The following is a 14716-nucleotide window of genomic DNA, read 5'->3' as shown; positions in this document are numbered from 1 at the left end:
AATTTAGCCTCATACTTTTGTTTGTTTATTATTTTATATATATGTATATATGTATATGTATATGTATATGTATATATATATATATATATATAAGTGGAACTTACATATGATACTTGCATCTTAACACTAATACTTACTTGATTAAAAAAATATGACCTAATATTACATCACTACCAAATAAATACCTATGAATTATTCTATTTATTTTTTTATTTTTGCTAATATATTCATTTTCAGCGAAGTAACACTCCCATGTACAAAGCAGATCACCCAGGAAGCTATTTTTGGAAATCCTAATCTGTTTTTTTTTCTTCTTTTTTTATTCTAAAGTCAAAGTAGAACTGTAGTCCAAGATTACACATTACTGTACATGCCTTTACCTTCAGCTACACACTGTTCCAGGATTCTGTAACAGCTCTGGAAAAGCTACCCTTTCACATGCTTTGTGTCCAGATAATGTTTTCTGACTCAATGCCATTAGTTTTCTGCTATTACACCATTGTGACATATTTTGGACCCATACATTGGAGAGAAACACTCTTACTTACTTACTTGTACTTAAGACAAACTCTTCCATTTTTAGCATTTGTTTCTGGTTTCATGGGATTGATTGTTTTTAATGTACAGTATTATGGCTTGTCTTTCTGAATCTATGGAACTGCAGTACCAGAGTTTTTCTACATATCTTGCCTAAAATGAATCTGGCACAAACATACATAATACGTATGCTGAGGTGTGGGTATATTCAATAGTGAATCATGCTGATTCTCTGCTATCCAGTGGATAGGACACTTCATTATCAGATGCTGTGAATGGATTATCACTCAAATAATGCACTTCTTTTGGATTTTTCTGGAGAATATTTTCAGTGGGAGCAGTTCCCATAGAGCAGCAACAGGTGGTGGTAGGGATATTAATATGGACCCAGGGAGAGGGGACAGGTCCCAGCAGGGATACTAGAGTGGACCCAGGGAGAGGGGACAGGTCCCGGCAGGGATACTAAAGTGGAACCAGGGAGAGGGGCAGGTCCTGGCTGGGATACTAATATGGAAATGGAACTCTTTTGCAAAGCAGGGAGCAGTCAGACGAGAAGGCATTTGCAGTAAATCACAGTCTGTGAGGTCATTGCATTGATCTCTCACTTCTGCAGTCTGGTAGGGAGGCTGGGAGGTGCTATTGGAGGGGGGGGGGAGTGCAGAGGTGAGGGTGAGGGAGAAGGAAAAAACAACTGTGGAATAAACTGTGAAATCTACAGGGCTGTATTCAGAGTTGTTCTATTTCCCTCCGTAAACTTCTCTCTTTCCTCTTTCTTTCCAAAGAGCTGCCATCTCTCAAATATTCAAAATTAAATATTTGAAAAAAAATCACATTATTGCCAATGCATTAAATTTAACAAATAAATAAACACACACACACACACACCTACAGGCAGACCCATGCCCCTGTGGGCATAAACACACAAGTACAGGCAGACTCGTACACCTGTAGGCATAAACACACAACTACAGGCAGACTAATACACCTGTAGGCATAAACACACAACTACAGGCAGACCCATGCCCCTGTAGGCATAAACACACAATTACAGGCAGACTAATACACCTGTAGGCATAAACACACAACTACAGACAGACCCATGCCCCTGTAGGCATAAACACACACAACTACAGACAGACCCATCTCTCTGTAGGCATAAACACACACAACTACAGACAGACCCATGTCCCTGTAGGCATAAACACACAACTACAGACAGACCCATGCCCCTGTAGGCATAAACACACAACTACAGGCAGACCCATGCCCCTGTAGGCATAACCACACACAACTACAGGCAGACCCATGCCCCTGTAGGCATAAACACACACACCTACAGGCAGACTTATACACCTGTAGGCATAAACACACAGACCTACAGGCAGACACACACCTGGCAGTTTGCAGAACTGTATCTCTCCTCATTTGCAAGTGGACGCAGTGGTGGAACATGATTCAACTGGCAAGAGAACGCATGTGTTTGTGCGTTCGTGTCTCTGCAGTTCCATAGATGAAAAGGCAGAAGCCCCTTACATCTGGCATATTGTGAATCAAAGTGTGTTAGAGTTTTCAGCTCTGGCAGCGCAGCCTCTGTGTCATAGCCTTGCACGGTGCAGAGGAAGCAGGGACATTTGGAGGTTTTTTGCGGACTGTCCCATCATCAGTGTCAGGTTCTGAAATAGAGAGTGCTAAAATGCCACCAGCATCGTTCAGAGTCATAAAGTTAAAATAGGTGCAGGCTGCAGGCAGCAAGCATCCTGCTCTGTAGGTCAGTTTTCAGAGTGGAATATTGTCTAAAATAACAGCTCTTAAAGGCGTAATCTGCAGCCACTCACTTCCTGCCAGCATGCAGGTATAATAAAATAAGGATATGATTGTGATATCTCCAGAAAAGTGTTCCACTAATCACAGAGTATGTTGGAAACAATGAACAATGATGCTGTTGAATGGTGGACTTTCTGGCTACTTTCAAAATCCCTTTTGGAACTACCAATAAATATCCAAGCAGTCCCCATCAGTGAGGTCTTATTGGTTATCAATGTACTTGTTCATTTATGAAGCTACTTTAAGTTTTTTTCATTTGTAATGTGACATCATGTCCAATGACATGACATGTCTCATCTCTATGTAATTATCCATATATGTATATTGTGTATATAAACATTTTGGTGGGCCTTACAGCCCAAATAGCTCATCGCTATTTTAGGCTGTTTTGGAAACCTATTCGTAAGCCTGCAATGAGAGTCACAGTGGATTGATAAATAATTACATCAAGCATAAAGTCATCAAGCAACCAGATATTCCCCAGGGCTTCTGTCACTCAAAAGTAACTGGTTAGTGGTATCTGTATCCACATTGACTATAAGATTACCCTCTCCAAGAGCTTAAACGTGTGATTCATTTTCTACTATTAACTAGTGTCTATTAATATTACACTTTGAATATGAATTAATGTAGATCAGACACATGGCACCAATAAGCATGAAGTTCAGGTAGCGCAGCGCATGCAAGATAATGGGTCAGAAAAGCTTTGTTTTGCGTCTTCATCAACAAAGATATTTTGATAACAGAGATGTGAAGTGAGACTTCTGTGTAAGTCAATATCTTCAGGAATATTTGAATACTTCTGAGTCTGTAAGGACTATATCTGATTCCTCAGTGTTCAGGGCTATGACACAGACCTGTAAAGTGGCTGGTATAGTCGCTCGGGAAACAAACCTCTACACTAATGCCCTCTGTGCATCAGAGCTGGAAAAATCACAATATGCAGTAGCATATTAATTGTTCTTATTCTTTATCCTCATTCTGAATGACTGGAGTTTGTCCTATATTTATAGTATTTTGAGGAGGGTCCGACGCAGACCATTACGCAAACATGGGTTTCAGAGGTAAATGAAGGATTCTCACAATGCTGAAAATGATGCTTCTTTGCTGCTTACAGAATGTGCTTTGTGCTGAGTGGGGCTGGTTTTGGGTCTACCTTTACACCATACATTTGAGGACATTACTTAAAAATAATAAAACGCATCGATTGAATTCTCACGCAATGGCTGTCTGTCATTCTCACAGCAGGGCACACCCTAGCTCTCCAGCTACATGGACGCTAGTCACAAAACCAGCTACTACTCGCAAACGTCTCAGATCATTACCAAAACAGAATGCTGTTATGTAGCTTAGTAAGCTCTAATGCTAGCAACGTGGTGTCTGCACATGAGCTGAAGGTGCATTCAGCGTGGTTGCGCTCAGTCATTTCCTTGTCTGCTTTGATTGGTCTGCTGGTATAAGAGCAGGAGGTTGTTTTTGCTAACCTGGTCCCTTGCATTCATGGTCTAATCACACTAACATTCTCTGCTGCTGGCATCTCAAAATGGCTGCTGCTCCATTTACTGTGTTACCAATCTTGTGTTGCAGTCTTGCTGTGTATCCACTTCTGAGGTACTAATGCACAGAACAAGTGACAAAATTTGCCATGTTTACGTGATGTGATGAATTGTTTTAAATGTCTTTCTTTATATTTGGTTAGCTGTTATGGGTAAGTAAAGATGATCATAACACAATTATAATAATACATTTATTACATGAGGAACATAATTGTTCAGTCCCTATTTACCATGTAAATCCAGTGTATTTCTGCAGCATTTGCTCTATTTTTGAGTTCAGTTTCAGTTTTGAGTTATGGCTTACTGTTGGAAGTATGTGGATGAATTCTTTACATAAATGCTAAGATGGACACATTGTTTTTTACTGTAAGAATATAGCAGTTGATATTTATCTTGCTAAGTAGAAGCACTTAATATTTACCTCCATGCCATGTTTTTATCACTGTGTTTGTGGTTTTGCATCAGAGTTGTTGTTGGTATCTGTGTCTGTCATACGCCACACGGTGGTTCTTAATCACTGCTTTCTCCTCAGGAGAAGACAGGGGAACTCCCTACAAGAAAGGTGAGGAAGAGGGTGAAGGTGGACACCTCCAAGTTTATGACTCCCTACCTGGCCCACAGCAAGAAGATGATGGACCTCTTCAGCCATGTAAGCTGCTTGTCCCCACCACCCCCTGGATCCAGCACACCTGTCCTTGTCCTTCCCTATTCAAGTGATCCTCAAACCTGATCTTCTGTTTTTGTTTTTGTTGTTTTTTTGGTGTTGTTCCATCGGCCTTGTAGAACAAGTACCGCGAGACCTATGACAAGACCAAAGGCCAGCCCTATGAAATCACGTCTGACACCCCTGAGATGATCAGGATTAAGAAGGCGCAGGAGCAGCTGAGTGAGGTGTGTACATCCTGCAAAAATACCCCCACCAGCCACCTCAGAAACAGATTTTTACACATCCATTTTACATACCACTTCGGATCAAGGGATATCTCTGTGGAATTAGCTTATTTTTAAGACCATAACTTCACATTTATTACTCAAAAGATACAATCCATAGCACATGCCTGGCTCGGTTTATTTTCAGCAAAGGTATTTAGTTGCAGGTTATAGGTTCCTGATTGATTCCTGGTCTGTTCTTCTGCCTTAAAGGTGAAATATCGCATAGATGGTTTGAGATCTCAGAAGGAGTGCAACTACGATGGCGAGGCCAGAGAAATTGTTCACGCAAAGCATGTCAATGACCTGGTCAGCAAGGTAAGTGATTCTGGATTTTGTACATCAGCATGATTCACTGAGAACTTCTTTGAGTTTCTCATAGCCTATACTAAACATGTTATACTAAACATTATTTTACTGGTAGGAGTTTGTTGAAATAGAGAGATAATAAAGAGAGATAACCATGTAACTGTAAATGTACATAACTATGTTCTGCAGTGTGGCAGTGAATATGTTGATCTGTATTGGACTGTAAACGTATTGGTGTGTGTTGGAGTGTGGTAGTGTGTCAGTGTTGTTCACAGAATGGAAGTAAAAAGCCACCGTGTGGAGTAGAGTGACAGTGGACATGTTTGTTACTCTGTTGAGTAATGTGACAGTAAATGTGCTGGTGTGCTGTAGGTTCTGTACAAGCAAAACTGGGAAGAGACTAAGGACAGGTACCTGCTCCCCCCAGATGCCCCAGAGCTGGTCCTGGCAGTGAAGAATGCTGCCAACTACAGCAAGGTATTGCTCACAAAGGGCATAGTGCAGTAACGGTGCTACCTTGAATGACAGCCATTTTCTACCAGAAGAAGCTAAAATCTTTTTTAAGATTCTGATGCTTTTCACATTGCGTTTGCACATTGCTTTTTTCATTTATAATCTAGTGCTCATTATAATAATCCAGCTCATAATAGTATTTCCATGTGCATATGCAGCAAAACCTTAAGGGTACAAATTATACTTTTAAATTGCCATGTTGGTTATTGGTGAGACGGAATGCAAAATGGATGCTTGTGTCTGGTTGTTCACACAGAAACTGTACACAGAGTCATGGGACGAGGATAAGACCATGTACTACCCCTACAGCGACAGCCCTGAGCTCCGCCGTGTGGCAAAGGCCCAGGAGATCATCAGTGATGTAAGTACTCCGTACCAGCCACAACCGAATGCCACAACCTACCTCTGCCCTTTTGCAAAAGTGGCAAACTGACAGCTCACACGTCTCCTGCATGTCGCCTCCCACAGATACAGTATAAGAAAGGTCACGACGAGCGAAAGGCCAAGTACACTTCACTGGCTGACCCTCCAGATGTGGAACTGGCCAAAAAAGTGTTCACCCAGCGCAGTGATGTGAGTACAACACTCCAACTCCAGTGCTATGTCTGTACCCCCATACTGTATCTACCTCCGTACCTCCCAAAGCCCTATACTGTATCTCCATACTGTACTTACTCTTGTACTGCCCTAAACCATATACTGTACCACCACACTGTATTTACCCCTGTGCTGTCTTAATCCCTGTACTGTACCCTTCCATACAACACATATCTCACCCCAGTGCATCTAGTCCTGTATTTCACTTTGCAATGTACTGTTCCCCAATACTTTATATATCGCCATTCTGTGCTTGCCCCTATATTGTACTCCTATACTACACATACCCCACCCCAATACTGTACTTACCCCAAATGTTCCCTCTGCTAAGGCATCCATGACATCACAGCAACCTCATGATGACATAGTGTTGAAATCACAGTCTCTTTACAAGAGCATCATGGATCATCTGGGATTTTTATTGTCTTTTACTTTTTACAATGTACAAGAAAAATATCTGACCATTACCCTGATCTCTCATATCTGTTTCCTGTTTCAGCTGAAGTACCATGAGGACTATAACAAGCACGTTAAAGGCCAGTGGTGTGAGACGCCGTACTTTGATGTGGCTGTCGGAAAAATGGCGATGGACAACCTCAGCAATGTAAGTGTTACCCTGGAGTCCACAGAAAAAATATAGTGCCATGGCATATCTTAGTTTGGTTAATTTGTCTACAGTGGTCTGTAGTTTTGTGAAACTGAATATTTTTGTGCGGGTTTGCTTCATACTTTATGTTTGTTGCATGAGGATCTCAGCTAGTTCAAATGAGCTGATCTGTTCCTTTCTCTAGATGCCCACCTGTCCCCTCCCGCTTTTACAATGGCATCCTTTATTTTTGTTTCCCCTCCAGAAAAAATACACGGCGGACTTTGAAGAGTTCAAAGACCAGATTTACTTCATGCAGACGGAAACTCCAGAGTACAGCACACACAAGAAGGCTGGCTGCAATGCCAGCACAGTGAGTATCAACATTAATGAGCATCTGTGAGCAACAGTGTGCATTTCCATAGTAATAATGTTTTATTTTTCTGCTTGTCCTGCAGGTCAATTACAAGAAGGCTTATGAGGACACCAAAGCTGATGCTGATTACAACGTCCTCCCAGCCACAGAAAACCCCCTTCTGAGACAGATGAGATACGCCGGCACTATTCTGAGTGATGTACGTTTTTGCCAAATGAGCCTCCCTTTCAGTTCAATCACGGGTTTGTGATTTCAAAAAAAGCTTCATCATTTATAGTTGATTCATGCCTCTATGCAACCATCCCTGCGCACACACCCTTGTCTCTCTACAGGAGAATAAAGTCAGTCTTGGCTTTAATTGATGTTACATATATACTCCATTATATGCCCCTTAATAGCATACAGAATAATTAGTGTTGACAAATCAATGCCACTCAAACTATGTTACCCCTTCAGCAAAGTTAGTGCTCTTTGTGCTATATTTAAATGCTATGTCTATGATGATGATATACATCCTCATGGTATCCTGGTGGTATCCCCAAAAAACCTGCTGGCTTTTTGCTCCATCTCTTCTTAGGATGCTAGTGTACTGCACAGGCCAGTTCACAGAGAGATAGGCAGTAGAACACGAGGAATGACAGGGCTCTTGTTGATCGCTCATAAGATTATCAGTGAGGTGTGAAAGGTAGCTGTAGCACTGGTCTTGGTGGAAATGAAATCTCTGGAATTACCTGTGGATTATATCACATTTATGGCCCCTTATCTATGAACCTAATACTAAGCAATGATAATGTTGTTTAACCAGTCTTGGAAAAGAACCAGTCCTGTGTCTAATGATGAGGAGCAGTGCAAGTTAGAAGAATAAAGTGCTGTTCTGACTGCTGTTCTGTTGAGGGAAACTAGATATAAACCATCAGAAACTTCCCAGAAGTGTAAACTGAGTCCTACAGTCAAAGATCTGAGTCTTGTCATCGGCATCAACTGTGTCATCAGTCAACATCAGATATGTGAGTCATGTCGCTTTACTTATGATCAGTGCTTGTTGTGTTTTATTCTCTATACAGAAAGTTTATAAGGATAACTATGAGAAAACAAGAGGTTCCAGTATCAACTACTGTGATACCCCCAAGTTCAAAGTGGACAGCGTGTTAAAGAACTTCAATGATGTAAGTATGCCTCTCGTAATACAGAAACAATATCAATAAAGATTATTTTTGGTGGTGCTGTGATCTGATTGCATTTTTCTGTCTTTCACAGTTACATTATAAAGACAAGTATGATCGTGAGATAAAGGGACATTATATTGGCAGCTATGAGGATGTCTACATGCTACACTGTCAGAAGATGGAGGAGCTCAAGAGTGAGGTAAGTGCAAATCGTTCTCATCTCCAGAACTCTGTATAGTTCAGTTTTCAGAAGCCACTCATTTTTCCAGCCAGAGGTGTCTGGCGTTGCATAAAATCTGAAAACAGTGCACTCACTAAAGATAAAATTATAATAACGATAATCATAAATGTAGACATGTACCTTAGATACAAATTTACAAATACAAGTGCACCCTAAAGAAATTTATGTGTTTTTTCTTGTCTTTTTCAGAAAAATTATAAAGCTGATTATGAAGACATGAAGACAAAATGCTACTTTCCTCAAACATTAAGTCCTGAATATGAAGCCATAAAGAAGTTAGGAGAGTGTAACGATGTAAGAACTCTCTTTGATTAGCATTCATCTTCTTGACCAAGAGCTTCTATGATTGCTTGTTTTTACAGACAGTCTCATGAAAAATATTTTCATTGTGTGAAATAATTAAAAGCATTGGAGTTTAATCCTAAAATGGGATCCTGGAGAGCTTTCAGCTCTGACCTCTTTCGCAGGTCTTCTCTTCATATGTGGATATACGTCATTCCTTGATGACAGTTTGAGTGATGCTCTTTGTTCTCTTTGTTGTCTGCCATTTCTCTTTTCAGAAGCTTTATAAGACGCACCCAGACACGGTCAAGTTCACCCAAGTCACAGACTCTCCAGTCCAGGTCCAGGCTGCCATTAACGCCAAACAGCTTAGTGATGTAAGTTTCACATGGGTTCAATTTGGTATTGCCTCAGACAGGTAATTAATTATTATGTCTGGTTATAAATAACAACATACAAAATCTAAACTTTTGATAATAATACCAAACAACATACAGGGAAACTGCCTGATCTTAATGATATTGCAACAAACAAAAGTTGAGGTTACCTCTTCTTTATATATTGTACAACATAAGCCATGATGACAAATCTTTATTATTAAAATGTGGTGCCAATATAACACCTGCCAAATGAACCAAATGGATGCATAAGACCCCTGAACATGAATCAGAGGACAGAGGGCAGTACTGAATGTCCCTTATGTAGGAGAATGCAGCAGACTAACATCCTGTGTGTGTGTGTTTTTTTTATTTCAGCTCAATTACAAGCAAGACTATGAAAAGCAAAAAATTAAGTACTCCTTGCCTCCTGATTTCCCCTTCTTTGTTCAGTCCAGAGTCAACGCCTACAATCTAAGTGATGTGAGAGCAACCCCATTTGAGAGAACATTTAAGTTCTAATTTCATTCATTTAAACAATAATATGGTTATGTGTGCATTCTGAACAATCATATGTTTAAATATATCAATTTTTCCTTATGCTCAAATTTTTTCATCTCTATCAGTGCTTTTAAAAGCATGTCATGTTGACCTTTTTTTCAGAAATGTTATAAGGATGACTGGGAGAAAGTAAAAGCCAAGAAATTTGAGGTGAAGTTCGATGCAATTCCAATCCTGGCGGCTCGTGCCCACACCAACATTGCCAGCGATGTAAGTGAGCCCTGGTGTGCACCTGGGACTACTTTTATGTTGTGCACTTAAAGAATGTACCTAATCAGGACAAGCATTTTACAGCCATGTTAGAGGGATTGAAATGGGGCCGGTTGCATTCTATGCAAAAAAAAAACAGATTAAGCAGTTACTAGGTATGTTCTCACAGGGGGCTGAACATCTTGCATAACATCTTGCCCTATGACCCACCGCCTCTTGAAGTTAGAGCTCAGTGGTTATTTCAGGGTTGGACAGTTGCTCACTTTTAATTGTCCTTTTAATTGCATGCATATATCCATTCTCTCTTGTTTCAGGTAAAGTATAAGAAGGAGTATGAGAAAGCCAAAGGCCACATGGTTGGCGCTCTCAGTATTGAGGATGACCCTAAGATCATGCACTCCGTCCACGTGGCCAAAATGCAGAGCGATGTAAGTCAGGCACCATTTTTCCAGTGTGAATAAACTTAATCCAACAGCACACCCTACTGGGCCTAGCAGCCCCTGTGAGCTGCGAGCTGCAGCTGTGGACCCACCAAAGTTGTTTGTGAAGTTGAAGTTCATGCTTCAGTCCACTGAAGTCCACTGTTGGTGCAAGACCCTTCTCAAAATATATATGAGCATTTTGGGATGATTTACCTGAGGACACCAGAGACAGTGATACTTTAGCACCTTCTAAACAAAGCTTCAGACCTCCTCTTACTGAACAGAATTTAATGTTGAAAACATTCCAATGCTTTTTATATTGCTTATAAATGAATGGTCTTCCATGAATTGCTGAATTGTTTGATAGTGTCCTATTTACTACTGAATATATTATATGAGTACAGTACTTATTATGAACAATTCACAAACTGCACTTTACAAATATTCAATTTTATTATTAACAAATATCTTCCAGCGTGAGTATAAGAAGGACTATGAGAAATCCAAGACTAAGTTCAACACCCCACTGGACATGATGCTGGTCACTCTGGCCAAGAAGTCTCAGGGCATCGCCAGCAACATGGGATACAAGCAACTCCACCACCGCTACTTCCTGCCCCACGACAGTGTGTCGCTGGACCTCGCCAAAAAAGCCAACATTCTGCAGAGTGAGGTGAGCACTGTCAGCCGTCCTGGTTCATGGAAACTCACATTCCGGGGAGGACTCTGCTGTGTTTATCACATGCATGGAAATTAATGTGCTGTTTTTTTTTTTCTTGTCCTGACCATAGAATCAATACAGGTCTGACTACAACAACTTCACCAAAGGCACCCCCTGGATTCCCTACGGTTCCATGGACGTGGAGAAAGCCAAGAAGGCTGCTGAGGTCCTTAGTGAGGTATGACATAATAACGGCCATGCTTATTCAAAATGCTTATTATCAGGTGAATTCAAAGCCAAATATGGTTTATTAAAGGTATATTACCAAAGGTTTATTAAAGAAATTAATTGTTCTCTAAAAAAATACAATCGACACTTTACATTTAACATGAGATTAAAACTAATTGTTAGCTGTCATGAAAACTTCAGAACATGAGGGAAAATGTTTGGTTGGACATACCTTATTGAGACCATGTGGGATTTTATGGCCATCATTGTGGCGGATCAAATACTTGTACAACTAAATTGGTCCATCAATTATTTTCCCTGGGTTTGATGTGCTTTTTCAGCATTTGTAAAATGCAACCTCTCCATCTCAATGTGTTTCCATACCATTCAGAGGAACTACAGACAGCACCCTGACACCATCCCCTTTACTGCCATAGAAGACAACCCTGTGATGGTCCAGGCCCAAGTCAACCAGATCCAAAGGAGTGATGTGAGTTTTAGTGTTCACCAAAGTGACAAACACAACATTACATCTGCCTTAAATTCTAGCAGTGACAGAAGGTACATTATTCAATCTACTGTAGGGGGCCCATGCAGTGACAAAGTGAAATACGTTTCTTTAATTACATTACATTACAGGCATTTAGCAGACGCTCTTATCCAGAGCGACGTACAACAAGTGCATTAGTTCAAGGTGCAGAGGTGCAAAAGAAACATACTAGAGTTAAGTAAAGATTGTAGTGCCAGAAGTGACCACATAGATCAGGACTCCAACCCTGTAGAGTAACCTGTTCAGCAAACAAACAATCCTGCCAAGTACAAACTAGCACTGAAATCACATTTGCCTAATCAGAATCAGACAAAAACAAACCTGCCAAATAAAAACTAACGTGATCGTATTAGCCTAACTAGGTACATTGAGCTAAACTATAGGCTAGGGAGGGGTGGGGAGAGGTGCAGCCTGAAGAGATGAGTCTTTAGTCTGCGTTTGAAGGTAGTCAGATTCTCTGCTGTTCTGACCGTCACGGGGAGGTCATTCCACCAGCGAGGGGCCAGGACAGACAGCAGACGGGAGCGGGAAGTACAGACACGAAAAGGGGGAGGTGCCCCCTCTTAATAAATCCCCCCTCTCTCACTCAAAATGCTGCTGTCCTTAAGTCGTTGCTATCTGATGTGTGCAGTGTACAACCACTCTCATCAATCTGAAATTGTGGGCCTTTAGATGATATTTAATTTCCCACTGTGTTTTCCCCTCACAGCTGCATTATAAGAAAGGGCTGGAAGCTGTCCATCAGAAATACTCTCTGCCCGCTGATGTTCCAGAGCTGCTCCAAGCCAAGGTCAACGCTTACAACATCAGCCAGGTACGTAAGGCTAACTGCTCCCTCCCCTTCCACCTAAACTCCCTTCTTCAAGAAGCAGTAATTGTGTGAAACCTTAAACGTTTATTCCAAATGTGCCAGACTTTCTTGATGATCTCTTTCAGACTAACTACAAGTATGCCTGGCAGAAAGACATTGCTAAGGGATATGACATGAGGAACGATGCTATTCCTATCATCGCTGCAAAAAAAGCGCGTCATGCAGCTAGTGATGTGAGTCTCACTGATGACATCCACTGCAATGACACACACAGACACACACACACACACACACACACACATACACACACACACACTCATATGCACACAAATACACACTCACACACTGCCATCAACCTCAGCAGCATGAACAACACCACTCAAACACACTCACCCAGACACACAGATGCACACACATCCCCATTCAAGTAAGGCCACACCCCTCATATACACACTCCGCTATTAAACCATCAGTAATGTCCTTGCATGTCATGATATAACATGAATCATATAATAATGCATGATTTCCTACATTATAATTTCTAGTATTTTATCTTGATACCCATTTAGAAGAGATCAAGGTGCATAATTTCTTTCTATTTAACATTTTTTGCTTCAAATATTAATTGATTTACATACACTGAGGTGCAGCACCCTTTCTGACTGAATTGCTGTTTACAGTGACAAAAACAAAGATACGATTCCAACATTTCTTTGGATTTTCTCTGTAGGTTCAGTACAAGAAAGAATTTATGAAAAACAGAGGCCATCACGTGGGCTTCCGAAGCCTGCAGGACGACCCCTTGCTGGTGAACTACATGCACGTGGCCCAGATGCAGAGTGATAGGAACTACACAAAGGACTATCACCAGGCCAAGTTGAAGTACCACACTCCTGTGGACATGCTCAGTGTCGTCCAGGCCAAACAGGCCTCTGCTGTGACCACCAACACTGGCTACAAACAGCTCCGTCACCATTACACTATGCTGCCTGACGCCATGCCCCTGCAGCTGGCTCGTAATATGAGCAACATCGCCAGTGATGTGAGTCCCCAACTCTGTTCCTTTACCCAATAACCAGCCCAAACCCACTGCCAGCCATCACGTCATTCCCACTTCTTGGTGTGTGTTTATTTTATCCCTGCAGTACAACTACAAATCAGATTACGAGGGGTCTGTGAAGGGAATCGGTTGGGTTCCCATTGGCTCTTTGGATGTGGAGAAGGCCAAGACCGCAGGACTGGCGCTGGACGAGAAGAAGTACCGTCAACATCCCAGCACCCTCAAGTTCACCAGCCCACTGGACTCGATGAACATGGCTTTGGCCGCAGCCAACAGCAAGCAGCTGAACGAGGTGAGCAGAGTTTGCCTGCTTCTCACCTTTATGGGAAAAATCTATGTGTCAACACTGTACAGCATGTAGTGAAATGGCACATGCATATTTTTCACCACCTTCCGGATCATTTTCATCAATATCACATTAACTATAATCCACTAATGTTCACTAATATGTGCATTATACTTTGGATTTAATATTTCCACTTTTACTGATATATACTTACAGTATAATTAATTAGTAGATTAAGTAATGATAAAATGTTGCAGTTGTACAGCTGGCCCTTTATTGGGAATAATGTCGCCCAGTTGAGCGTTCATAAGGGAAACTATCAAATTGGCACAGGATTGAGCCCTTTGGGACAATGTACATATGTCAGTGCCTTTAATTTCAGATGCACGTGCAATCATGTTGTCTGTTTCAGTTGCACAGTTTCAGTTCCAAAAACATCTCTTTGTTACAAACCTGTTTTTGTATATAACTCACGTTTATTCGTGGGCATGTGTGCTTTCAGAGAGACTACAGAGCCAGTGGAGAGAAGGTCAAACATACCTATCACCTCCCTCCAGACACACCAGAGCTTCTCCAGGCCAAGTATAATGCTGCCAACATCAGCCAGGTGGGTAAACACTTGTGTCCGCAAGT

At 41.3% G+C, this 14716-nt stretch overlaps 1 protein-coding gene across 10 annotated transcripts in view; it reads left to right on the top strand.

Moving 5' to 3' along the window:
• The window catches only part of LOC118214445 (nebulin-like), a 74872-nt gene that overhangs the window by 2372 nt on the left and 57784 nt on the right, over positions 1-14716 (top strand). For all 10 annotated transcript variants that reach the window (XM_035394404.1, XM_035394402.1, XM_035394397.1 and 7 more), the window contains exons 4-28: positions 3375-3425; positions 4450-4566; positions 4701-4808; positions 5061-5165; positions 5529-5633; positions 5926-6030; positions 6138-6242; positions 6766-6870; positions 7118-7225; positions 7311-7427; positions 8293-8394; positions 8486-8593; positions 8825-8929; positions 9196-9294; positions 9673-9777; positions 9958-10065; positions 10380-10493; positions 10963-11160; positions 11279-11386; positions 11768-11866; positions 12636-12740; positions 12863-12970; positions 13468-13779; positions 13883-14089; positions 14586-14690. In XM_035394404.1, the coding sequence (XP_035250295.1) occupies positions 3375-3425; positions 4450-4566; positions 4701-4808; positions 5061-5165; positions 5529-5633; positions 5926-6030; positions 6138-6242; positions 6766-6870; positions 7118-7225; positions 7311-7427; positions 8293-8394; positions 8486-8593; positions 8825-8929; positions 9196-9294; positions 9673-9777; positions 9958-10065; positions 10380-10493; positions 10963-11160; positions 11279-11386; positions 11768-11866; positions 12636-12740; positions 12863-12970; positions 13468-13779; positions 13883-14089; positions 14586-14690 (3009 nt within the window). The remainder of the gene's footprint in view (positions 1-3374; positions 3426-4449; positions 4567-4700; positions 4809-5060; positions 5166-5528; positions 5634-5925; positions 6031-6137; positions 6243-6765; positions 6871-7117; positions 7226-7310; positions 7428-8292; positions 8395-8485; positions 8594-8824; positions 8930-9195; positions 9295-9672; positions 9778-9957; positions 10066-10379; positions 10494-10962; positions 11161-11278; positions 11387-11767; positions 11867-12635; positions 12741-12862; positions 12971-13467; positions 13780-13882; positions 14090-14585; positions 14691-14716) is intronic.

The sequence above is a fragment of the Anguilla anguilla genome, chromosome 15 (genome assembly GCF_013347855.1).
Source record: "Anguilla anguilla isolate fAngAng1 chromosome 15, fAngAng1.pri, whole genome shotgun sequence".
Classification (NCBI taxonomy): Eukaryota; Metazoa; Chordata; class Actinopteri; order Anguilliformes; family Anguillidae; genus Anguilla; species Anguilla anguilla.
Note: the sequence above shows the minus strand (reverse complement) of the source record. Positions and strands in the feature narration are given on the sequence as shown.